General features: G+C 41.1%; 2 protein-coding genes across 4 annotated transcripts in view; one reads left to right on the forward strand and one right to left on the reverse strand.

Moving 5' to 3' along the window:
* Positions 1 to 1,215, reverse strand: part of Tceanc2 (transcription elongation factor A N-terminal and central domain containing 2) — a 43,098-nt gene extending 41,883 nt beyond the window's left edge. Inside the window, exons 1-2 of one of the 2 annotated variants that reach the window (XM_005353517.3) lie at positions 976 to 1,215; positions 377 to 520 (exon numbers count right to left, since the gene is read on the reverse strand). In XM_005353517.3, coding sequence (XP_005353574.1) covers positions 377 to 478 — 102 coding nt within the window. In that variant the 5' untranslated portion in view covers positions 479 to 520; positions 976 to 1,215. Of the gene's footprint in view, positions 1 to 376; positions 521 to 671; positions 718 to 975 lie in introns of those variants that run through there. The other variant, XM_026782059.1, reaches the window with a different exon arrangement.
* Positions 1,216 to 1,342: 127 nt separating this feature from the next.
* On the forward strand, positions 1,343 to 26,719 carry Tmem59 (transmembrane protein 59). 2 transcript variants are annotated; one of them, XM_013348554.2, is made up of 9 exons: positions 1,343 to 1,612; positions 8,603 to 8,708; positions 10,804 to 10,898; positions 14,002 to 14,154; positions 15,330 to 15,411; positions 16,399 to 16,480; positions 20,457 to 20,565; positions 26,080 to 26,208; positions 26,498 to 26,716. In XM_013348554.2, the coding sequence occupies exons 1-9, from the start codon at positions 1,424 to 1,426 to the stop codon at positions 26,513 to 26,515; spliced, it is 963 nt and encodes a 320-aa protein (XP_013204008.1). In that variant the 5' UTR covers positions 1,343 to 1,423; the 3' UTR covers positions 26,516 to 26,716. The 2 variants fall into 2 exon arrangements, with proteins under 2 accessions (XP_013204008.1, XP_005353575.1); XM_005353518.3 differs by having other exon boundaries at positions 26,080 to 26,719.
* The last annotated feature ends 112 nt before the right edge of the window (positions 26,720 to 26,831 follow it).

The following is a 26,831-nucleotide window of genomic DNA, read 5'->3' on the forward strand; positions in this document are numbered from 1 at the left end:
CGTAAGAATACATCTTACCCAGGTGAGACGGTGCAGTGTAGGGGAGGCAGAGGCAGGCAGATCTCTGAGTTTGCGGCTAGCCTGGTCTACACAGCTAGTTCAAGGACAGCCAGGGCTACACAAAGAAAACAAACAACCTTTTAATCAAGGGGGGTGGTGATCCTATTGGCTAGCAACCTTACCCCAATGCAAGAGTAATTGAATTACAGGGTAGCAGAGGTACAGGAATTGATAAAGGTTTGTACAGGGTACGTGAGAAAGAGGAAAAAAAATGGTCCCTGAAATGTCCCTCATGGTCCCCACAGTAGAACTCTTTGGCACTGTCCCATTATCACAGTCAATTGCACGTTTTCTGTGGTCCCAAGTCCCTTCTCACCTTCAAAGATTCGATCGTGGCTTGCTTGTAAACCTTTCCTCCGAGCTGTTTCTTCTGTGGGCTATCCTGGATCCTGGGCGTTCGGATGACAAATTTATCCATTGTTGGGGGGCTCCGACTACCTTCAGGTGATGGAGGTGTATTCTGATCAAGAAACGGGGCAAAACTTCATTAAGACTGAGATGTGTATTCCCAGAAGGGACAGGAATGGATTTTCTAAAAACACTTCTGGATTATGGGGGCTCTTGGGTGGTATTTACAGGAAGTAAGATTTCCTCCCCAGAGAGGAACTCACTTTTCAAAAACTGAAACCATACAATAAGTTTACTTCCTGGGTTAGGTTCCTTGCTTCCAGAAGGACACGCTAATGAAGGGAAGAGGATACAACCGCTCCACGGTAGCCCAATCCCAAGAGTTACTTTAAGATCAACAACCATCTCCAGATCTCGGCATAATTCAGCAGCAGCTCCAGAAACCACTGCTCGGTGGGCAGAGGACCCCAACCAGATCCATGAGCAAAAACCCCATCCTTCCCTTGCCCCCAGCACTCGGAAGCTTGGAAATGGGGTTATCGAATCACAGCTCGACGTGAGACCCACCGGAAATCTCAGCCTGCCTACAGCTTAGTCTCTTGACCTCTGAGACCCTCCCAGTCCAGCCACGCTTGGGAATTAATTGGTACACTTCTTGTCGGGCCCAGTTCCTGGGTGGTGTGATTCCCGAGAACTACACTTCCCAGAACGCACTGCGAGGCGCGCGGCGGCAGTGGCTGCAGGAGGCGAATTACTCGCCGCAGTCGGCCTCGCAGAGAAGGAGGCGGGCGCCTCTCAGTGCCCACAACCGAGAGGGTTGGCCGGGTCCTCGTGCCCTCCCAGTCCCACAGGCGGGCCAGGAGGCAGCAGCCTGGGCGGGCCTGGGCGGAGCCGAGGAGCTCGCCGAGTCGGAAGCGCTGGCCAGAGGGGCGGGGAAAGGGGCTGGCCCGGAAGAAGGAGAAACCCTGAAAAGAAAACAGCAACAAGCCGAGCGGCTGTGACAGAGGCGGACAAGATGGCGGCGCCGAAGGGGAAGCTTTGGGTCCAGGCCCAGCTGGGGCTGCCGCCGCTGCTGCTGCTGACCATAGCTCTGGCCGGAGGCTCGGGGACTGCAGCGGCCGAGGCGTTTGACTCGGTCCTGGGGGACACGGCGTCCTGTCACCGGGCCTGTCAGCTGACCTACCCCTTGCACACCTACCCTAAGGTAGGTAGGGCCCATCGATACCGGGCTTCCCTCGACCCTCGCTGCCCAGCTCTCGGCTTCCCATAGCAGTGGCAGCTCGGGGACTCTGGTGGGGAACCCGCGCTTCAGCGTCTCCCCCAACCCTCGGTGTAGCTGCAGTTTTCCTCCCGGATCCTGCCTGCACCCAGCTCCTGCTGTAATTGCCGGAAGTTTGTGCTGCAGGACTCGGCGATAGGCTGGGGGTGGGGGCCCAAAGATGAGAAAAGGGCGAGCCCTTGGGAGCCCGCGGGGCCACCGGGAGTGCATCCCTGGCCGGGGTAGAATGAGGATGAAGGCGAGGTCCTGACCTACTAGCAGCGCGGGGGTGGGGAGGAAGGCCCGAGTGCACGCGTGCACAAGATGTTGACTTCCCGTCTTGATCGCGCGCCTTTCTGGGTCGGGAGCGCTTTGTGTTCGGGAGTCTTTCAGGCTGACAGTCGTCTGCGGTCTGAAGTGTGAAGTCAGCCTCGGGAGTTGTGAGCCGCACTGGAAGGGAGGGAGGATTTCCTTCCTGTCGGTGTTGAGTGACTGTGTGTGAGACGCTGCCGCAGGGGACTGGATGTCTTCGTGCGGCAGCAGTTAGTTATATTTCTGCCTTCAAAAGAAATTTAAAGTAAAATCAACCTCGCCGCTCGGTGCAGACAATAAGGAATGCGTGGAATGGATCGAGAAATGCGACCGTTCTGGAGAAGACCTACGCTGTGTAGCTAGAGGAGGGGCCGATTCCTACCCCTGGCCCCTCCCCGCAGCCGCTGCCTAGCCTTTAATTCTGCCTCCGTGTTTTTCAGCTCCTTCTGAATTCTGTTTACTCAACATTCTAAATTGCGTGGTGACTCTCACCACCCCTTTCCCATATATAATTAGGGCATATACCCCTCCCCACCTTGCTTTGTAAACGCTTTCGCTGATGCTGGTTTTTTTTTTTTTTATACTCGTTTTCCTTCGTCTTCTATGTGCTTTTTGCTTAACCATTGTGGCTATCCCTCCTTTAGCTACAAAGTGGCCAGGATGACAGATCCAGTGACTTAATGTTCCATATTGACAAGTGCTTTCGGGTCTTTGATATGGAAAATTGTAAATTCTATACCTTCCAGCATTTTGTTTACCTTTCATATCTAAGGGTCATCTGTTACAATCAAAACATAAAAAAACTCCACAAAGTTGTAGGAGATACGATTAGCCTTAAATTTGCTGTCAGAAATTAATAAATACTTGAGAGAACCGAAGAGCTGAGCATGGTAAAGAACACCTGTAATTGCAGACTACGGGGGACTGAGGTCAGAGGGTCATGAGTTCAAGGCCTGCCATGAGCCAGCCTTGGGGCTGGAGAAGGATTTTGACTTTCAGACTTCAGTCAGTTAACCTCACATCATTAAAAGGCTTCTACAAGAAAGTTCATCAGTGCTGGTCGGCCTAGAATTAGGCTGAGATTTATTCTATACTGTGTTAGTGTTTGGTTCCCTCTTTTAAGATGTTTTCCTAGCAAAATTGTAGTGTATGTCAGGATGCTGGGAGCATAAATATGTATTTGAAAGACATGTATACCAGGAACCTCTGAATCTTTCTTGGATGTGTTTGTTGTTGTTGTTTGTTTGTTTGTTTTGAGACAGGATTTCCCTGTGTGGTCCTGGTTGGTCGTTTAGTCTCAATCTTCCTGACTCAGGCTCCCCAGTGCTGCTGGGATTACAGACGTGCGTCACCACCCTTAAGTGTTGTTATAGCAGTCACTACTTTCTAATAGTTGATGTGATATCAATAAGTCATGTTCACTTGTTAATGCTGGGATTTTTGTTTTTGTTTTTGAGACAGGGGTTCTCTATGTAACAACCCTGGCAGTCTTGGAACTCTGTAGCTCTGTAGACCAGGCTTGCCTTGAACTCAGGCCCACCTGCCTTTCCCTCCTGAGCACTGGGATTAAAGGCAGGCTATTAATGTTGATCTTGACCAGAATTCCAAATCATTGGCCTCCTGTCTGTCATGAAATTAAATTCACTTTGTTTTTGAGACAGGATCTCCTGCAACTCATAACAGTCCTCCTGCCTTACCCTCTGAGTTCTCGGATTATACACATATTTTGGAGTGTTTTTCTGAGACAGTGTCTTGACATAACCCAGGATGGCCTCCAACTAACTCCTTGTTCTCTTGCCTCCATCTCCTAAATGCCAAAACTGAGATCATAGGCTTAACCACTGCACCCACCTCAAAACTGAGCAAGGAGGCACACACCTTTAATCCCAGCACTTGGGAGGTGGAGACAAGTAAATCTCTTAGTTCAAGGCTTGGCCTGGTCTACAGAGTAAGTTCCAGGATAGTCAAGGTTACCCAGAAACCCTGTCTTGAAAAAACCAAGACAAAACAAACAAAAAGGGAAATAAAGGAGGCAGAGGCAGGCGGATCTCTGGGAGTTCAAGGCCAGCCTGGTCTACACAAGAGCTAGTTCCAGAGCCAGGCGGTGGTGGCGCACACCTTTAATCCCAGCACTTGGGAGGCAGAGGCAGGCGGATCTCTGTGAGTTCGAGACCAGCCTGGTCTACAAGAGCTAGTTCCAGGACAGGCTCCAAACCCACAGAGAAACCCTGTCTCGAAAAACCAAAAAAAAAAAAAAAAAAAAAAAAAAAAAAAAAAGGGAAATAAAAAGTTAAGCTTCTTACCAAGGTCCTATAACTAAGAAGTAGTGGAGTAGAAATTGAGTCTTCAAGCTGTCTGCTGCTGCCAGTTCATAGTGAAGCTGAATTACAAATACTTCTGAGTTATTATGCATTTCAGTACAGGGGGAAAGCAGGATGTATTACAAAAAGGAAATGAATTCAAAATCTCTATTGCCTCTCTTGATCTGATACCGTAACTGACAGATAGAAATATCATCTTAATGACTTTATAATTATTTATTGTAAGAATATAGAGTTTGTAAGTCTATATTTTAAATTAATACGTTTTGCCCTTTGTTCTCAAAGATTCAGTTGTATGATGTCTGGGCTCAAATGTAAGGAACATAAGACATGTTGATAACAAAACTAATTGAGTCAGTGTGGTCAGTTCTTTACAGGGTATGGGCTTCAGGACTAATCAAGACTGTAGTCCTTTCCTGGTTCCCTGTTGACTGTGTTTCCAATGATCATTTGATTTCTTAGAACTGTAGGAAACCACATGTGTGCAGAGCCAGTGTGAAGACTGAAGCTAATCTGATGCATTTAGAACAAGGCCTACCTAGCACAACCAGTGGTAGCTATTTCTTCCCTGCTGTGCAGCCAGGTTTGCACACATTTGCACTTGTCACACTGAGTAGGAGAATACTTCAAACCAGGTGTGTAGCTCATGCCCCTAAGCCAGCAAGCACTTGGGAGGCTGAGGTAGGAGGATTGCTGTGACTTTTAGGCCAGCCTGGCTTCCAGGGTGCTACCAATCACAAAGAGAGTAAGCCAAAATCAAGGGAGATAGGTAGCTTGACTTAGCTAAGTTAACTAAGGGTAAGAAAATGTACATGAAAGCTATTCAGGTAGCACTGTTGATATTGGCCTAAAATCACTGAGCTATAGTCATTATGATGGGAAGCACTCTTTCCTTATGCTTTATATTAGAAGATTACATTTTCTATAAGCTTGCTAGTCACTTGGGATACATAGAACATGAAATATTTACCATATTTGGATTTATATTCTGTAGAATACAAAATACTTGAAATAAAAATATGACTCTTTGCTTTTTTTTGTTGTTTTGGTTTTTGGTTTTTCGAGACAGGGTTTCTCTGTGTAGCTTTGGAGCCTGTCCTGGAACTAGCTCTTGTAGATCAGGTTGGCCTCGAACTCACAGATATCCCCCTGCCTCTGCTTCCTGAGTGCTGGGATTAAAGGCATGCACCACCACCGCCCAGCTGACTCTTTTCTTTTTAAGAAAAGGTTATTTTTATTTTATATGTTTGGGTGTTTAGCCTGCATGTCTGTCTATATACCCTGTGAACACAGTGCTGGTAAATCAGAAGATGGTATGGATCCCCTGGAGTTAAAGTTACAGGCAATTGTGAGCTGCCATGTGGGTGAGCCTGGATCCTCTTGAAGAGCACCCAATGCTCCTCACCACTGAGCCATCTCCCTAGCCTGCTCATTATGGGTGTTAATACATTGTGTTAACACAGCTCTTGGCACATTGTGGGTGTTTATTGACTATTATTAATGTTATATCTATCAGTGCAAGGTAATAGGAATGTATAAGCCCTCCTAGTATGCAAGATTAATGTGAGAGTATCCTCATTCACAACCAAGAGGACACTGAGAAGTCACAGAGGTTAGTAACTTCCCCAAGGTTGTTCAGGGTAAGAGGTACTGCTGAGCTTCCAGGGTTGATTCCAGACCCACTAGACTTCAGCATGCCATATGGTTTTCTGATGTTGGTTCCCAGTGACTTTTGGAGCTGGTTTAACAAAAGAAAGACTGTCTGAGCTGGGCATTTAGTCACATGTGAGCAATCTCAATACACAAGAGCTGAGTGAGACAGGGGATTAAGAGTTCCAGACCAGTTTATAAAATGTCATCTGGTATAGTTCATGGTAAGAGCTCTTTTTTCTTCCTGCTTCCTGTGTGCAGTATAAGGAAATATGTGGCACTCCAGAAACAGAATTCTTTTGCTGTTTACAAAGCCTGTAAACTGTAAATTCTGATCATATTTGAGATGTAGTTTTTAATTTAGCTATAAATGCAGCTAGAACCAAGGTCACAAAACGTGCCACCTCCAATGCTGTGAAATAAAACTGACTTCGTGTTGGGCTTGCAGCCATCTCTTCATGTGGGTTATTGCTGCTACATGAGCTTACTAAGTCTTCTGCCGGAAAGAAATGCTCACTGCTGTAGTTCATGGTTGCTAACTGAGATGTGCATGTATCCTCGTTAGGTGCCAGCCAGTTGGTACACAGTGGTTCACACAGAAAGTTGCAAGGGCTCCCTCATATACATAGTTTGTTTAAAATACTGTATTCAGCAAAGGAAAGAAAAGCTTGTTGGTCTCATTGCGTATAGTCTCATTATGCAATTACTATTTTCTAAGCATAAAGAACCATCCTGAGGGGAGCATCCTATTTTGATTTTTTTCACACATACTTCTCAATGCTTGTAATTGTTATTTTCTACTTTTTTTTTTTGAGACAGGGTTTCTCTGTGGCTTTGGAGTATTTTCTACTTTTAAAACATTATAAAAAATAGAAAACATTATGTTAATGTTACTAATATTTATTAAGAACCTCGTGTCTCATACTCTTCGGTAAGATTAGCAGTCTCCAAGAATTGTATTTGGAGATAATAGTGTTGTCTTAGTTCTTGTTGAGAAAACTTGAGGTTTCAACAGGTAAAGTAACTTGCATTGGTTTTGTTGTTGTTGTTGTTTGTTTGTTTTTTTAACCAGAAAAAAATTTGATTCTGGTCTAGCTGATTGCAGTAACTGTTCCTGTATGTCACCCTCTTGTTCTTGTTTGGATTCTCAGTTAAAGGCAGCCAATTAAAAAATAAGATAAAAATCTTTGGGACTGGAGGATGGCTCAGCTGTTAAGAGCACTTTCTGCTCTTGCGACGATCCACCTTCTGTTCCCTGTAAGCATGTGGCAGCTTACAAACTCCTGTTAGCCCTGCATACACATGGTACACATATACCAACATGGGCATGCTTGTGTGCTTGCACACACACACATACACACAAATTTTTTTTAAAAATCTTTTTTAGACATATAGAAATCCTTGCTTATGAATATTTGTATAAACAGATACTTCACCTCATCTTTGTTCTGCCATCGTTTTGCCATCCTGCCTTTGTTTTGGCATTTGCTGTACGAAGCTGGTCCTGATACTTTTGCTAATAAACTGATTATACATTTGGATGTAGCTGACCATGCCAAGAGTGACCACTGGGTAATTGCTAACTCTTGTTCAGAGTTCTGATTGTTTATCATTGCTATTTCTAGTTCTAATAGAAATAGTTTTCTAAGTTGTGGCCACGGAACGTGCAAAAAGGGGGGTATTTTCAGCTGTTTGACTTTGCTCATAGTATCATTTGAAAAAAATAAGGAGATAGGGACCGAGTTGTTAGAGTGCTTGCCTAGCGTACACAGAGTCTGGGTTCTCCATCTCTAGCATCATACACACCAGGTATGTACATGAAATCACAGCATCAGAAAGGTAGAGACAGGAGTATTAAAAATACAAGAGCAGGATCTGGAGAGATGGCTCAGCAATTCAGAACACTAGCTGCCTTTCCAGACCTCCTGGGTTCAATTCTCAGCATCCACCTGACAGCTCAAAACTTTGTGTAACTCTGGTTCCAGGGGAATCTAATGCCCTCTTGTGGCCTCCCTGGATACCACATGTAGGTGGTACCTACACTCACATCCATGCAATAAAATATTTTAAAACCAAAAGTAAAAGGTCATTGTTTATTGTGTAGGGAGTTAGAAACTAGTCTAGTGTGTATGAGTGATCCTGTTTATAACCAAATAATTGAAATTAGGAACTAAAACCATCTTTCCCTCATCCCCTTCAGTACAAAACTTAATGTATAGTTTAAAACAAGCACTAGCAGCCGGGCGATGGTGGTGCACGCCTTTAATCCCAGCACTCGGGAGGCAGAGGCAGGCGGATCTCTGTGAATTCGAGACCAGCCTGGTCTACAGAGCTAGTTCCAGGACAGGCTCCAAAGCCACAGAGAAACCCTATCTCAAAAAACCAAAAAACAGAGCCGGGCGGTGGTGGCGCACACCTTTAATCCCAGCACTCGGGAGGCAGAGGCAGGCGGATCTCTGTGAGTTCGAGACCAGCCTGGTCTACAAGAGCTAGTTCCAGGACAGGCTCCAAAACCACAGAGAAACCCTGTCTCGAAAAACCAAAAAAAAAAAAAAATCAAGCACTAGCTTTGCTTTCTTCTTGATCTTTTTTTTTCCCAGCAGAAAGAAAAAATTTATTTTTTGGTAATCGTCTTTGTTTTTGAACTTCCCAGGAAGAAGAGCTATATGCATGTCAGAGAGGTTGCAGGCTGTTTTCAATTTGCCAGTTTGTGGATGATGGAATTGATTTAAATCGGACCAAATTGGAATGTGAATCTGGTAAGATGCTATGCTAATGACATCATCTGTGCATAATACTGGGGCTCTCTTTGAGTTATGTCTCTTATGTATTTTTCCTAGAAAATGACAGACATCCTGTTTAAACTAGTCACCATATTGTAGTTATAAAATTAAAGTTTTAATAGATGCTGCTAAAAATGTCATGGGCTTTAATCCATCTGTGTTGAGACAGTGTTTATTTTGTGCTATGGATAGGATTCCTTTGTTTAGCCAAGCATTCTGTTTAGACAAATGCAGAGGTAATTATCCAACTCAGAATTCACTACTACCTTTTCATGCTGGTATCGTTTACCTAAACCTGTCAGTCAGTTGACACAACTCCAGGGTTCTTACTGAATCAGGCCTTTGACTCTGAAGTGTTTAACAGAGTATTCTTTATCAGTCATGCCAGTAAAAATAATCAGAGACTCTGTCAGCAGTTAACCACTATTCTTACCTTTTGGTGAAAGAGATGTGTTTGATAAAAGAAACCTACAATCAGGATACAGTGAACGTTTAACTTTGTAAAGAACTGTAATAGGATCTTGTCCACTTATTTGTGTGGTCAGTGTAGCGGACACAGCTCTCCCCTGACATGACTCTCACACTGTATTCTGCGATACTGTGACCTTATTGTTATGGCCCATTCTCCTCACTGGCCATCTTTTTATATTCGTAGTGCCACGGTCATGTAATGAGTCTTTTTCTGTTCTGCCAGCCAACTCCCAAGTAATGAGATGGGGACTTCTTATTAATTTTGAAAACTCAGTCTGTAGCTTAGACTTGTTCCTAACTAGATCGTATAACCTAAATTAGCCCATTTATATTAATCTCTGTGCTATCAAGTGGTATTACCTCTTTTCCATCTTGCACCTCCTGTTTCCTCTCCATGTCTCCTGGCGTCTCCCACGTACCTAGATTCCACCTTTTCCTTCCCAGAATTTCCATGTATCTCTTCTGCCTAGCTAGTATCTGTTCAGCTTTTTATTATAGCAATCATAGCAATACACTTTCACACAGTGTACAAATATCCCACAGCATGTTCATTTTATCTAGAACCCCTGAGAAGTGTTTTACAGGTACATATGAGAGTTGAGAAGAAAAATAAAATTGCTGCAGTAGTGAAATACTACAAGAAAGAAAGGACCAATGGGGTAAAGGAAGTAAATGTATCTGGTAGAGCCCATTTCAACTTTTTCTTGCCTTTTAAGCATTGAGGATCGAACCCAGGACCTAGGATATGCCAGGCCACTGTTGTGCCACTGAGCTATAGCCCAACTCTATTTTAACCTTTACAATTCTCTATTATAGAACATTTTCTAGTTCCATTTTCTTAGAATTTAGAGTAATAGGCTAACTGCTTTGTTCCCCCACCCCTTGTCATGTTGATATCTTTGTTTCTCAACTGAGCGCTCCCAAATATTTATACAAATAACTAACATACCTTATGTTCCTCTCTTATATTAGGTAGTGTTTTTTTCCATTTCAGTCTTATAGAAATCCAGCTGGCCTAGTGGCACAGGTTTGTAATCCCAGTTATTTGGGGAGGCTGAAGCAAGAAGGGTCAAGACTTGTCTGAACTATAGAGTAAGTTCAGAGCCAATCTGGGCAACTTGGGAAGACCTTGTCTCACTGAGAAATATAAAAGAACTAGAGATATATAGCTTAGTGGTTGAATACTTACCTCGCCCATACAAGGCCTAGAAAAACCAGTAGTCGGGGTTAGGCCCTCAGCCCGGGTTGAGGGCTACAGCCAACAAATGATGATTTTAAACTTTGAGTAGCAACTTCAGGACACCAGACCAGTATTTCCCACTCCACAAGCTTCAGCTCTGAGGATCCCTTATGTGAATGTGTTGTATAGCCAGAGCCCAGGAATGGCGTTAATAGACTTATACATGAGATATTGGGCTTGTAGGAGAGAAAAAAGTTTATTAAAATATTTCCTGTTATTGTCAAGTTTGGCAGCTCAAAGATGAAATATTTAAGTATGTCTTTATATCTTTATACCCTTATAATATGCCAGATCCCTTTTGCAGCCTTTGTCTTTTCCACCCTTCTCCTCTTTCTAAGAATTTGCCTTTTTCTCTTTCAGCGTGCACAGAAGCATATTCCCAACCTGATGAGCAATATGCTTGCCATCTTGGCTGCCAGGATCAGTTGCCATTTGCTGAATTGAGGCAAGAACAAGTAAGAGACAATACTGCCTTTCCAAACTGCCTTCTTGTGTGCTTTGAGTTGTGTTATGTGACATGATTGTTGCCAGAGTGGTCTTATTTTATTGTTAGATTTTTATACTTAATTTTTGTCCATCAAAATTATGTTTGCAGATGGAAAAGTTAATGGAAATACCTCCTTTTAAAAAATACTTATTTACTTTTAAATTATGTGTATATGTGTGTCAGAGGATATATGCACATGGTGTAGTGTTTAAAGAGGCCAGAGGCAACAGATTCCCTAAAGTTGGAATTACAGGTGATTTGAGCCATCTGACATGGGTACTAGGAATCTAACTCAGGTCCTCTGGAAGAACAGTACATCCTCTTAACCACTGAGCTATATCTTCAACCCCCTGGAATACTATCTTAAAATGCTTTCCTGCTAAAAATTATGTTTGCACCCATAATCTCATTTTTTTCTCACAGTCCTTGGCAAAGAGAAATTGATATTTAAGCTCCTTTTTCCATCTTCTTTGCTGCTGCCTTGAGTCAGACCAGCATCATTTGTCAACTGTATTGCTCAGCTAACTTCCAGACTGTTTTTCCATTTTAACCCTTTCTAGTTTGTAGGCAGAGTGTGCTCATTCATCCCCAGACGCTCAGACCCAAAATAATCACACAGAAACTGTATTAATTAAAACACTGCTTGGCCAATCACTTAGACTTATTGCTAGCTAGCTCTTATATCTTAAATTAACCCATTTCCATTATTTTATATTTTACCACAAGGCTCGTGGTTTATTGGTAAGGTTTCTGGGTATCTGTCTCCTTCTGTAGCTACATGGTATCTCCCTGACTCTGCCTACTCTCTCTATATATATCAGATTTCCCACCTGGCTATATTGTGCCCTGCTATAGGCCCAAAGCAGCTTTTTTATTAACCAATGGTAATAAAACATTCACAGCATACAGAGGGGAATTCCACATCATTAGTTCTTCCTTTATCCTGGGCCTAGATATCTTTCTTTCTAAGCAGAAATCTTGTCATCCTTCTATCATGTAATTTAGTAGTTCCAAATTACATATAGGGTTAAGTACAAATGGCCTATCATAGTTCAGCTCCCAAAATCTCTATAATGTCATCTCTGAAAGTTCCTTACTCCTCATGAACTGTATACAAGGGAAAATTTCAATTTTTATAAAAATGTTTTTAACTAATTAATTTTTGGACAGTAATTTTTCAGTGTTGTGTGTAAGGAATATAGCCTGTTGGGCAAGAGGCTCAGAGACAGTCTGTACATTCCTGAGAGTGTGCCTCTGTTTCTGTACTCACCATCTGCGAGAATGTGCCTCTGTGACTGTTGACTGTGCAGCCAGGGTTACTCATGCTGAAGAATTTTTTTTTTGTGTGTGTGTGTTTTTTTCGAGATAGGGTTTCTCTGTGGTTTTGGAGCCTATCCTGAAACTAGCTCTTGTAGACCAGGCTGGTCTCGAACTCACAGAGATCTGCCTGCCTCTGCCTCCTGAGTGCTGGGATTAAAGGCGTGCGCCACCACTGCCCGGCATGCTGAAGAATTTTATACATAAACAAATATGTCAATGAATTTTTGTTAATATAAGCAAGTAAAGAGCTTCACTTCTTTCACCATATGACATTCCAAATGGATGTATCATGATATCAATAGTCTATTGTTTTGGGGTTGACTTTGGTAGGCAAGATCTCATGTAGCCCAGGTTGACCTTGAACTCCTGATCCCCCTCAATTTTAGGATTACAGCTTGAGCTATCACATCCAACCAAAGCAGCCCCTTGTTTGTGAACATAAAGGTTCTTTCTAATATTTTTCTTTTATAAGTGTTACATATTTTATATATTTGTGAGTATATATATAAATAAGAAAATAAAACTAGAATTGCTGAAGTTTGTGAGGTTTTAATTTTGAGAAATAGAGCAAAATTGCCCTCCATGGAATTTGTACTTTTTTTTTTTTTTAAATCTGGCATGATACTTTGTGTTTCTGCTCCTGTTCCTATGTGCCTAGTGAATCTCTGACTCTGGGGAAGTGTTATTTTCTTTGTAAAATCCTAACTATCTTCACTCCTGTTTACAGTAGTCTCCCTCCTTACATACACACGCTGCCCTATGGTAATCATTTTCCTATATAAATTGTTCTGATTAAACACAGGGGTACAATGATGATTACAAAAGATATATGTAGACATGACATGCTTGTAACCTCAGTTTTCAGGATGCTATTCCTGGAAGATTGCAAGTGTGAGGTTAGCCTAGGCTACATAGCAATATCCCATCTTGAAATAAAAACAAAAACAGCTGGTTCTCTGATTTCTTTAAATTTGTAGCCTCAATAAATACTTGTTAAGTGAATTTGTGATAGGCTTCATAGCTATTACATGGAAAACTGGATCCTGGATACAGATCTCATTCTAAAAGCTATTTTTTGCATTGCAGTAGCTCTTGATGACATCTCTCCTGATGTAAGATGAACCAAAGTTATCCCTAGAGCACAGCAGTCCATATCCTGAGCTTGTGCTCTGGGATCAGTGTTGCTTGATAAGTTAAGTAGTCACAATTGGAGGTAGATTGAGATACCAGTTGGTGTTAAAATCTTGTCAATCGCACCTGTTACATGTATTAATACCATGAAATACCCGCTCAGCATTCACTGTAAGCAAGTCCCATATTTTCTGCATATATTTTTTCCTTTGATGTTTATTAAGACATGATTTCTCATTCTGTGGGAATATTAAGGATAAGAATGAGGTGATTTGTCCTTTCCATTCAAGTCTGTCGTTTGGTGATCCTTATTTAATGAGATCTTTAGAGTCTCCACGTTTGGGGGCTTGGCTCAATGCCTGTTATCCTGATAGATGGAGGTCAAGGGTTGTGTATAAAAGTATTTGGTGAATTTAAGTAGCCCAGAATGTTAAGCTTTACTATAGTTAACTTGCTTCAGCAACAGCGTTTAGTCCAGTGCAGATGACTAACTGTTCATGTAATCATCTGTAACCTTTCCCAGTAAAATTTGAATCATATCCAGTATGTTGCTCTTTTTCATAAACATATTATAAATTATTTATTTCTTATTACTTAAATGCTTTTGTCTATTTGTTTAGCTCATGTCCCTGATGCCAAGAATGCATCTCCTTTTCCCTCTAACTCTGGTGAGGTCATTCTGGAGTGACGTGATGGACTCTGCACAGAGCTTCATCACCTCTTCATGGACTTTTTATCTCCAAGCTGATGATGGAAAAATCGTTATATTCCAGGTGACAACTGTGCCTCACAAATTGACCTAAATACAGCAATAGTCAAGGAACATGTCTTACATGAGTATGTCAGCAAGAACTGTGTAATTGGTCACTTAAATATTTTTGTCAAATAGTGCTGCTTAATTGGCCTTCATGGAAACATTGAGCAGCAGGACACAATGTAATTACCTTTCCTTCTGTCTCTTGAAAGCCTGACCTCAAGCTCAGTGGTTCTTATTTGGTCTTCTTGGTTTTATAGTGACTAAATTTATTAAATGAAAAATCTAGATAGGAAGATAATCATGTACTTTGAATATAAGTAGTGGCATATAAAAAAGACACTAAAAAAGGCATATGACAAGATAACATTTCTAGAGAGGTAATTTTTCTTTGTCTAATAATTTCCTGTGTGATGAGATGTTGATAGGTGCTGACCTAGAAAGTTATGTTCAGTTGTCTTAGAGTACTTACTTATTGTTCCAGGATTCTAAGAATACCAATATTTGGGGATGCTTAATTCCCTAATATAAAGTTATATTGCATTTGCATATAACCTACAAACTCCCTCCCTGTGTAGTTATGGGTTATTTAACAATAAGTTTTCTTGAACTGAAATGGCTACAATATTGCTAGGTAATAATATTATTAGTGTTACAACTGTTGAATATCCAGTCAGTTAACTGAAAAGTGATGTACCATATAACTGCATGTTAATTCATCCGAGTTGCTTATGATACCTAACACAGTGTGAAATCTACACAAATAATTGTTATGTTGCCTTGTTTAATAACAGGGGATACATCCATGCATATTCAGTACATATTTCCCCCCATGATTGGTTTAATCATAGATATGAAATGCAATGATATAGAGAACTGACTGTGTTATCTGAAATCTTTAAGTAGTTTCACGAAGTTATATTATCCCTGCTTATTGATGAGGAAGCTGAGCATCCAGCTTCCTTAAAGTCATACTGTCAGTTACTAATATAAATAGTATTCAGCTCAAACTTGGGGCACTTTAGCTTCTAGACCCATATTGTGTTTAATGCATTTTATTTATTTTTTTGTGCTATACTTCTGTTACTTCTTTTCTATTTAAATGTTGATACTATAGATGATGTGTTCTAGAACTTGTTACTGAAAACAGCTTCTGAGGTACAAATGACTTAATTGCTTTCATTATCATTTTAGTCTAAACCAGAAATTCAGTATGCACCTCAGTTGGAGCAGGAACCTACAAACTTGAGAGAATCATCTTTAAGCAAAATGTCCTGTAAGTTTTAATCTAAATAGATGGATAAACCTCAGCTGTCAGATCTGTTGTAATTTCCCCCTCCGACTTTTCTGATGCACTGAATCTGGGAATCCATCTGGGGTTTGCAGTTCTAACAATTTCCATGTCCCGGTGATGCTGCTCACCTGGGGACCACCTGGAGAAGTGTTCTAAACACTGTTTCAAAGCATGCCTTGAATATGAACTAGCCAAACAGTGGGGTTTTTTTTCCCTAAAAAATAACTGAAGAGCTGGAGAGATAGCTCAGTGGTTAAGAGCATTGCCTGCTCTTCCAAAGGTCCTGAGTTCAGTTCCCAGCAACCACATGGTGGCTCACAACCATCTGTAATAAAGTCTGATGCCCTCTTCAGGCCTTCAGACAGAATATTGTATACATAGTAAATAAATAAATATTTAAAAAAAATAACTGAATAGTGACACTAACTTTAAAGTATGAGTTCCCTATTTTCTTTTTAAATCATAGGAATATCAAGCATCAGATTAAAACAGAATTTATCTTTGAAAATGTACTACCTTATTTTACATATTGATGTAATTAACTTACTGATTTTTTTATTGAGTGGGAATGAGTAGATAATGCTAACATAGACTGTTATAATTAGAATAAAACAGATTCTGTTACTCAAGTCCACATGTAATTAAACAGAAAACATCAGGATCAAAAAACATTTGAGCCTGGAATGGTGATGCACACCTTTAATTCCAGCATTCAGAAGGCAAAGGCAGACAGATGGCTGTGAGTCCGAGGCCACTGTGGGCTACACACAACAAACAACATTTGAAAGTAAAGCAGGAAATTCATATGATAGAATACCCATTTGGTTTTTGGGTGCCAAAGGAATTTTTATGTGTAGATGTGTCAAATTATGCTCACAAAAATTACCTATAGGTTGTACATATCTAGTAGAAGTCAGTGAAGCTAACATTTAGGATATACATTTCATATACCTGTACTTATTATTTCAGATCTGCAGATGAGAAATTCGCAAGCACACAGAAACTACCTTGAAGATGAAGAAAGTGATGGCTTTTTAAGATGCCTATCTCTGTATGTGTTTCTTTTTTTTTGTTTGTTTGGGTTTTTTTTGTTTTTTTGTTTTTTGTTTTTTGAGACAGGGTTTTTCTGTGGTTTTGGAGCCTGTCCTGGAACTAGCTCTTGTAGACCAGGCTGGTCTTGAACTCACAGAGATCCGCCTGCCTCTGCCTCCTGAGTGCTGGGATTAAAGGCGTGCGCCACCACCGCCCGGCCTGTGTGTGTTTCTTAATATATACAAAAGATAAAGTCTGGTTTATGTCAGTCATCCTGTTTCTGTTTTTTAAAAAATTTAATTAGATTTAAAAACAAATACAAATTATATATGTATATAGAAATTAATTCTAATTTTTAAATTAGAAGTATTGTAGTTAAATAGACTTTTTTTTCAACTCCCTTCCAAACTTGTATTTTTGAATGAGTCTGATTAGAAAGTATTGTGTGTAGTATTTTTAAAATTAACACATATTGCTGGTCAGTGGTGGCTCATGCCTTTAATCCCAGCATTTGGAAGGCAGAGACAGATGGATCTCTGTGAGTTCAAGGCCAGCTTGGTCTACAGAGTGAGTTCCAAGACAGCCAGAACTGTTTCACAGAGAAACCCTGTCTCAAAAAACAATAGCAACAACAACAACAAAAAGTGGGCCAGTGAAAGGCTCAGTGGTGAAAGGTATGTGGTGTCAAGCCAAAAACCTAAGTTTGATTCCTGGGACCTATATGGTGGAAGGAGAGAACCAACTCCATAAGTTGTCTTCAGACTTCCACGCTTATACCATCACATGCATATGTTTGTTCCCCACAATTTAAAATATAATAAATTTAAAATAAGGTAAAAATTTTTAATATTTAAAATATGATAAAATTTGCATGCATAAACATTAAGCGCATGTTTGCTCTCCACAATTTAAAATATGATAAAAATTTTTTAAATTGACACATACAAATATATGAAGTATGAAGTGCTATTTTGATACATGTATGCATCATGTAATGATCAGACAGGATAATTAGCATGTACATCACCTTAGACATTGGAAATCCTCTCGTAGTCATTACCTGCAGTCGCGCTGTTGTTCAGTAGGACAGAAGTCACTGTCCTCGTTGTAGCTTTATCTATAGGCCAGACTCTTCTCTTAACCTCCTCTTCTTGCTACTTAGTAAAACCCAAACAGAACAGATAGTTTTTCACCATACAAGGGCTTTCTTGATTTGTGTTAAGAAACGTCTTTTCTAGAGAGTTAAATTAAGCTGCTCTGGGGCCTGGAGATGACTTCGTGGTAACACCAAGCGTGACAACCTATGTTCAGTCCTGGGACCCACATAATGGAACGAGAGAATCAGCACCCACAAGGTGTCCTCTCACCCCCACACACTATGTTAAAAATAAAAAAAGTTCAACTTTAAAGTATGTCTGAGTGATTAAGAATTGGATTTATATCCACATGGACAGATAAGCAGTTAGAAGAGATTGGTAAGGACTATAGACTAAGAAGAGCTAGGGCATGTCAACTCTGTGCCAGGAACTCCTAGGGGGAACAGGAAGAAAACAGGGAGGTGGGAGTGATGGCTGCGTTATGCCCTCCCTCCAAGGAAGGACTGTCAGGCACTCTGAGGAGTAGAGAGGATTTTATCAAAGTGTGCCTGCTTCTGCTCGTAGGAGTGCTGACTGAGCCCTCCTTCTCTCCTTACCCCACAATTTATTTTCTACTATATTGTGTACCAAACATTTTGATTAAGTTGCAAGCCATTCTGTTTCACAGTGCATTGTTCTAGGGGATCATTTTGGTTGAGTATGACACTATAGTGAAATTTTAAAATTATATGTATATAATACATAATATTATATATATATATATATATGTACACATACACACATATTGTGTGTCAGAAGGCAAGGGGGTATTTATAGCATGTGGTAATTGGTTCCTTCTTTCCACTGTGTGGGTTCCAGGGATCAAAATCAACTCATCAGAGCTTGGCAGCAGTTATCCTTATCATCTGAGCCATCACTGGCCCTAAGCTAACAATTTAAAAATAATCTTTGAATGTCTTACTTAGAAAAAAGCAAACTTTTAACTAGAAGTTTATTCTCTACAAGTCTCTATGTATAAACACGAATTATTATATGTCCTACATTTGAATAAAAGTATCAGGAAGACTCCTGAATCCTGATAGATAGGGACTAGGCTGGAGAGCTTGAGCAGCAAATTATGAGTCTGGATGTAGGCAGTGGGCAGGGAGATCAGGAAGTCATGGAGATGGCTAAGCGTCTACAGGATCTGCTCTGCTTTGCTGTGGAGGCTGAGAAAAAGATGCACTTAGAGATGAGCCCCAGCTTTCTGTCTCTGCTAGTTGCTGCAGTCCAGACATCCAATGTCTCCTCACCCAGAGCAATGAGTTCTAGTCCCAGGACAGGACTGGACCCTGCAAAGGAGAGTGAATGCTTTTTCATTAAAGTGAATTATTTAAAACAGTGTCAAAGGGGATTTACGTGCTTTCAGAAAATCTGCTTCTTTTAAAGTAAACCTAAAACTGCTTTATTTATTTGGGTATGAGTGTGTATGGCACAGCACATGTGTGGAGATCAGAAGACAGTTCCCTTTCTACTGGGTAGATTCCTGGGATCAAGCTCAGCTCCGTCTCCTACAGCTCACGTTCTTCTTTTGTTGGGAGACAATGACTAGCATGCCACTCCCTAAGGTGTTGTGAAAAGTGGATGGATCAGTGGTGATCCATAATATGGGGCCTTTGGCCATGAATGAACAAGTGAGAATTAGGGACTGTACTGTCGCAGATCTTGAGACTCCTAAATGCCCTCCTACCTTAAGATTTTTTTAATCATAAGGAAAATATAATGGTCACTAAATGCTTTATAATCCATTTACTCTACATGTTGGAAATGTTATAGGAAAACTAATTTCTGGAATTTTGTTGTAAATTCTTTCATAAAACAAATGATCATTTCATAATTTTCCTTAACTTTTTAGGCGTATTTTCTTAAATGAATATCATTGCAATAACCTGCAAATTAAGAACCATTATGAGCCGGGTGGTGGTGGCGCACGCCTTTAATCCCAGCACTTGGGAGGCAGAGGCAGGTGCATCTCTGTGAGTTCGAGGCCAGCCTGGTCTACAAGAGCTAGTTCCAGGACAGGAACCAAAAGCTACGGAGAAACCCTGTCTTGAAAATTAGGACATGTGCTTGCTTTGTCTAATTTAGTAACTAGAATGTTTTCTTTAGGTTGTGGCCCAAACTTGTAATTCTAGCGGGGTAGGAAGGTGGGAGTCCCAGGTCAGCCTTGTCACACACCAAGCTTGAGGCCCGGGCTACATGAAACCCATCTCAAAAGAAAATAAAAATGTACAGGCATTGGTGGCACATGCCTTTAATCCCAGCACTCAGGAAGCAGAGGAAGGTGGATCTCTGTGAGTTTGAGGCCACTTGGGTCTACAGAACAAGTTTCCAGGAAGCCAGAGCTGTTACACAGAGAAATCTTGTCTCACCCCCCCCAAAGTAAATAAAAATGCTCTTTATAGTAATTTGAGGGGGTTACTTTTGATTTTGTTTATGTTTTTAAATAGGGTCTTACTATACTATAGGATATAAATTATACTCTGCTTTGATTGTACTAGATCTAACTATGTCTCCCTGGCTGACCTGGAACTCAGAGATCTGTCTTCTGGCTCTGGAGTGCTGGAATCAAAGGTGTGTGCTACCACACCCAGCAATTTGAGATAATTTTTATATATAGTAGGAAGTCTGATTGAAATCTATCTAATTTCATTATTAATTATTGTAAGATTTTATATAGCAAGGCTACAGAAATTTTAGAAATAGAGGAAAGAACATCAAATCATCCTAACTAACTAGCTGTAATATTTCCTTGTGCTAATATGTTTTGTTAATAATTACAAACCCTGAGCTAGTGCACAGGGTTTTGTGTTCTGAGTGTGCGAAGCATGTGACTAGCTGTTGCTGTTGTTTTCGCAGTAACTCTGGGTGGATTTTAACCACGACTCTGGTCCTCTCGGTGATGGTGTTGCTCTGGATCTGTTGTGCAGCTGTTGCTACAGCTGTGGAGCAGTATGTTCCCCCTGAGGTAAGTCTAATTTTAACCCTTGGGTACTTGAAGACAGAGCCACATGAATAACCATTTTAAGTGCCTTGTTTAGCTAGAAAAACAAGACCCTGCTAATAGAATGAGAGGTTCTATGACTTTACCCAGGTGAGGTTGGCACACCTGAAAACCAAAAGTTTGTACCCCAGGCATAGTGTCCCCACTCTGCATTGACATTTCTGTTGACTGGCTTGAGCACAGTGCCCCTCTGCTTCTCTGAAACTGAAGAGAACGCTGGCAGCACTCGCTAAGCTGGGATGTAAAAGAAGACTTGTGGAGCCACTTAAAATTAGGAATCGATTGCCATGATGTTGTTTTAGAAGCTACGAAACCAGTGTTTGTTTGATTCCGAATTCCTGTGTTCTGGTACCTACCCTCAAAGAGATTATGACTTGCTTCGTTTTGGTAATTAAAATTTAACTGGCCGAAGAAACAATTGTTAAGGTAAAGGATGTTTGTTTGGAGAAAAGGCTGTAATTTGCTGATTCAATTTAGTTTCCTAGAATAGCAAGCTATTTATGTAATTAAATGTGGGATAAATGTCTATTGACAACAAATCCAGCTGAAGCAAGTACGAGATCTGTGTCTAAAATGCCCCAGGGAAAAGCACTGAGGGAAATGAAAATAGACTCCATAGTAAGTCATTGGCATGACATAGCAAGTCAAGGTTCCCGGAACCTAGGACAGGGTGCTAACTAGCATCAACTTCGTTCTTTTAAGATTTGTAGAAAGCCGGGCGGTGGTGGCGCACGCCTTTAATCCCAGCACTCGGGAGGCAGAGGCAGGTGGATCTCTGTGAGTTCGAGACCAGCCTGGTCTACAGAGCTAGTTCCAGGACAGGCTCCAAAGCCACAGAGAAACCCTGTCTCGAAAAACAAAACAAAACAAAAAAAAAAAAGATTTGTAGAATATTTTTTTGTATGTCAACCCAATGTCCAACAATATCTATTACATGATTTTCCCCCTTGTTTGCTTTTCTAGTCAAGATCCAAGACTGGAATTACAAGCCAGCACTACTATCCCTAGCTTTTGTTTTTAGCTTTTATTTTTAATTTTAGATATGTTGATGTTTTGTCTGTATGTGTATATGTATACCTTGTGTGTGCAGTGCACACAGAGGCCAAAAAGAGTTTGGGTCTCCCGGAATTGGAATAGACAGTTGTGAGCCAACCCATGGATGCTGGGAATCCAACCCATGTCCTCTGGAAAAGCAGCCGATGCCTGTAACCACTGCACCATCTCTCCAGCCCCGTGCCTGGTTCACACAGCGTGTCTTATTCCATTTTATGTGTGAGCAAGTAGCCTTCGAAAGTCTAGGTTATGTTTCTGTGATTGTTTAGCTATGAAGGTATTGAGACTGGAGTGAAGTTCATGATCAATGAACTTTTTGGTTTTGCCTTCAGCTTTTTGAGACAGGGCTGTCTTGAAACTCACCACACAGACCACGTGGGCCTGGAGCTCACGAGATCCACCTGCCTCTGCCTTTCGAATGCTGGGGTTAAAGGTGTGGCCACAGCCCCTGGCACTTGCTTTTACTAAGTCAGCACTCAACAGAAGGTTTCATCATGACACCTACATATGTCTATCATTAGCTTTTGTTCTCCTCTGTCCTCTCAGTGTTTGAGGAAAGATCTTACTTGGTAGTCTTTCCTTGGTTAGGATTTACTTTGTAGTCCAGGCTGCCCTTGCTGGCATAGCAAGTCTCTGAGTGCTGGAATCACACCTGGTTTGGTAAAGTGAATAAGAAGAGCAAATAGTAATTGCACAAAATGTAATGGAAAGCAGACACTGTGTGCTGGGATTGTCAAATACAACTTTTAAATAAGAGGGGCAGGCAAGGTATCTTGACCTGAACTTTGAAGAACAGGTGGTCAGATGTAGATTAGCAGAATGAAAGGTAGACAGTTTTACCCATGTATAAAAAATAAATTTACTATTGGAAGATTACTCATGAGTTGATAAATCTCAGTAGAATCTACCTATTTTATTTATTTTTTTGTTTTTGTTTTTTTGGTTTTATTTTTATTTATTTATTTTTTTGGTTTTTCCAGACAGGGTTTCTCTGTGGCTTTGGAGCCTGTCCTGGAACTAGCTCTGTAGACCAGGCTGGTCTCGAACTCACAGAGATCCACCTGCCTCTGCCCCCCAAGTGCTGGGATTAAAGGCGTGCGCCACCATCGCCCGGCTTGAATCTACCTATTTTAAAAAATTTTTTGCTCCATTTATGTATGTATGTATGTATGTATGTATGTATGTATGTATGTATTATGTATGTATGTATGTATTTGTGTGTGTGTGTATGTGTGCACGCTGAAGTGTGTAGAGGTCAGAAGACAACTTGTGGGAATCATTTTTCTCCTTCTATCAGGTAGGCCCTGGGATTCACGCAAAGGTAGTTAGGCTTAGCAGACAGCCTGAACCCATCTATTTATGAGTATACTGATTTCTTTTTTTTTTTTTAAGATTTATTTATTTATTATGTACACCGTGTTCAGCCTCCATGCCTGCAGGCCAGAAGAGGGCACCAGATCTCATTACAGATGGTTATGAGCCACCATGTGGTTGCTGGGAATTGAACTCAGGACCTCCAGAAGAGCAGTCAGTGCTCTTAACCTCTAAGCCATCTCTCCAGCCCCAAATATACTGATTTCTTACTTGGTTTCCAGATGTGTATGTTTAAATACTTATTTAATATTTGTATTTGGCAGTTTAGGGATCAAATTCAGGGCTTTGCATATTCTAGTCAAATGCTCTATCGCTGAATTATATCCCCAGACACTCAGGTTTTAGCTATCTTATTTTTCCTGGTAAAGTTGGAATTCAGTATTTTGCATAGGGTTACCTTTGCCCACTACTCCCTTTGAGCCTCTTCCTGTACTCAAAATACTCATGGCAAGAAATGAATAACCTATAGTAAAAATCGCTATTGACCTCTCTCCTGTGACGTTCTAGTCCCTTCCGTCTTAATTCATTGTAGGCAGTTTCTGTGTCCTGGCTCCCAAATAACCACAGAGACTTAATATTAATTATAAATGCTCAGCCAATTGCTTAGGCTTGTCTCCAGCCAGCTCTTACAACTTAGATTAGCCCATTTCTATTATCTGTGTGCTGCCCCAAGGCTCGTTCACCTCCTCTACGAACTCTCCATTTTGCTCACTCTGCATCTCATGGTGTCTCCTCCTGACTCCCAAGACTCTGCCCCTTCTTCCCAGTGTTCTTAGTCTGGTTCTCCTGCCTAACCATATCCTACCTAACTATAGGCCAGTCAGCTTCTTTATTAAACCAATGCAGTGACATATTCACAAGTGTAAAGGAACATTCCACCTTTTGTATTTGTTCTTCTTACCCTGTAAAATGAAGATACACATGGACTTTGGTCTGCCTATTGCCGAGACTAAATTGCAGTCTTTGAGTGGAATTTGCCTTGATAAATACAACACAGCATTTACTCTCTGCTCACCAAACTTAATTGCAACTCTTGAGCCCTTTCTTCTGGGTATTGTTCTAAGTGTTTTCCATGTGTTTGTTCCTTAAACCCTCACTGCAACCTTGTGAGGCAGAGGCTGTTGTCATCCCTGCTTTCCCCATAGGGAATGTGCAACAAATTTTTGAAACTGTTTCATTTACCAGTAAATGGTAGAACCACAATTGGCACTCTGCCTAACTCCAAAGCCATTGATCTTTTGTCTGACCTGGGGTCATAAGTCAGGCATCAGGAGCTGCTGTCCTCAGTGCCCTCTTTGACACTGGGAAAGCAGATATCTCTTGGACCAGCACTTCATGTTTTGCCCTCCCATCCCCTCAACTGATTGGAAAGTACTTGTTGGTTTCACACAATTCCTCCCTTTCAGATAACTCTTTTAAAGATATATTTTGTGTATGTGTAAGCCTGTGTGTATACGTGCATGCATGCACACCTGTGTGATTTTATTTGCACCATGTATAAAGAGTCCGTGAAGTCCAGAAGAGGCTATTGGATCCCCTATAAGTGGAGTACTGGTGGTTGTGAGTGGGTGTGTGGCTCCTGGGAACCGAACCCAGGTCCTATGGGTAGCATCTCTGAACTGCTGAGTCATCTCTCCAGCCTCTCAGATGACTCGATCCTTTCTCATGACAGGATGTCAGTGCTCTGATGGCTTTTTTGGATTGTATAGTTCTGTGAGACAATTTCTCCATTTTTTTCTTAGTTCTTTGGGGGAACACCCCACTTTTCTACTTTCATTTTTTTGTTTTAGTAGCTTAATTTTTAAAAATTTTACTTACATGTATGTGTGTGCCTGCTTGTCTGTTGGGGCGTAAACGACCGGCAAATAGGATTAATCAGGCTAGCTTTAATATCAGCTTTATTAAGAGGAAGAAGGGGATAACTTACAAAACCAAGGTTCCAACGAACAGGGAGCATACCCGCAAGATTTATAAGTAAATATTAGCCCAAGGGGATCCCGCCCTTCAAGCAAGGTGATTGGCTGGGCATCCCCTACACTTGTCTGTGTGTGCACCATGTGTACAGAACGACCAGAAGACAGTATCGTATCTCCTGGTGGAGTTATGAGCTGCCTAGTCTGGGGGCTGAGAGTGAACCCAAGTCTTCTGTGAGAGCTGCAATGGCTCTTAACCACTGAACCATCTCTCCAGACCCTGCTTTATTGTATTTTATTAAAAGTAACACTATAAGGAGTTGTATATATTTATGAAGATCGTTTTACTAGTGTTAGAATGTACCATTTATAGTCTGTGCTCTTAAAGACATTTAAAGCAGAACATGTCATTTTTTTGCTTGACAAGTTAGACAGCTGCAGCGAATCATTTCCCTACTGAACAGGAGACTTTAGGACATAGAGGACTTGGTCACTTGAGACATCCGTCAAAACTCCAGAATGAAAGCTCTTGATGTAACCATGTTAACTTCATTTAAACCAAAGCGCATTTGCTTGGTACTTAATCATTACACCTCTAAGGATTTAAGTTAGGATGTGTGGGAAAACTTCCTTGGGTTGTCTACAGGGGACCTAGTCTCATGCATAAAACATGCTCCCTTCTTGCCAGGTGGTGGTGGCACACACCCTTAATCCCAGCACTCAAGAGGCAGGTGGATCTCTGAGCTCATATCTAACCTGGTCTACAGAGCTGGGATAGCTAGGGCTACACAGAGAAATCCTGTCTCAAAAATAAATAAGTAAATAAATAAATAAATAAATAAAGCCAGCCGAAACACGTGCTCGATTCTAGAAGATACAGAAGAATTTTTCAAACCAAATATCCATAGATGAATTGTGCATGTTGCTTTTGTTTGTTTTGTTTTCTGTGTTTTAAGACTGTATCTTCCTGTGTGGCCTGGCTGGCCTGAAACTTGTAAGGAGCCTCCTTCCTCTGCCTCCCAAAGCACTGAGAGTGTGCACCACCATGAGTGCTAGGGGTGGGATTGTTATTTGGAAACTTAGTTGGAAAGATTCCAGAGCATCAAATTAACGATGTGTGTTGATTTTTCTTTTGCAGAAACTGAGTATCTATGGTGACTTGGAATTTATGAATGAACAAAAGCTAAGCAGATATCCAGCTTCTTCTCTTGTGATTGTTAGGTCTCAAACTGAAGATCATGAGGAAGCAGGGCCTCTGCCCACCAAGGTGAATCTTGCTCATTCAGAAATCTAAGCTTTTTTAAAGAAAGTGTCATCGACACATCAACTTCCATTCCTCATAGAGCTTTTTAAAATGGTTTCATTGGATATAGGCCTTAAGAAATCACTATGAAATGCAAATAAAGTTACCCAACTCTGTGAAGACTTTATTTGCTGTAACTTTACCTGTATTTTTCTAGTCATTTAAGACATGGACATTGGGTTGTATTTTTATTTTACTAATATCTGTAGCTGTTTTGTTAGTTGCATTGGTTTTTGGTTTTCTCCTGTCTTAGCCAAATTCTATGAACTGATGATTGTCCTCCCCACCTCCTGCTATGACACTGCAGTCATCTTACTTACAAGCTGAATGCTTAGGATGCGATGCGTCTGCCTGGAAATGGCCTCCAGACCTGTACTCTGAAATTAGCAGAAAATGTTATTTAATGACACTACATCTTCAGTTGTATTGAATTGAAATCATTAAAATTTATTTGAATAATTATGTATTGAAACATGAGTATTGCATTGACTTTCTTGTTCTTCCCTCTCACCCTTTCCCAACCCAGAGAGTTCTGTGTATCTGCTGCTCTGTGGCAGTTGATGGCTGGCATCTGATGTGGGTTTTTT

This window comes from Microtus ochrogaster, chromosome 10, assembly GCF_000317375.1.
Source record: "Microtus ochrogaster isolate Prairie Vole_2 chromosome 10, MicOch1.0, whole genome shotgun sequence".
NCBI lineage: Eukaryota > Metazoa > Chordata > Mammalia > Rodentia > Cricetidae > Microtus > Microtus ochrogaster.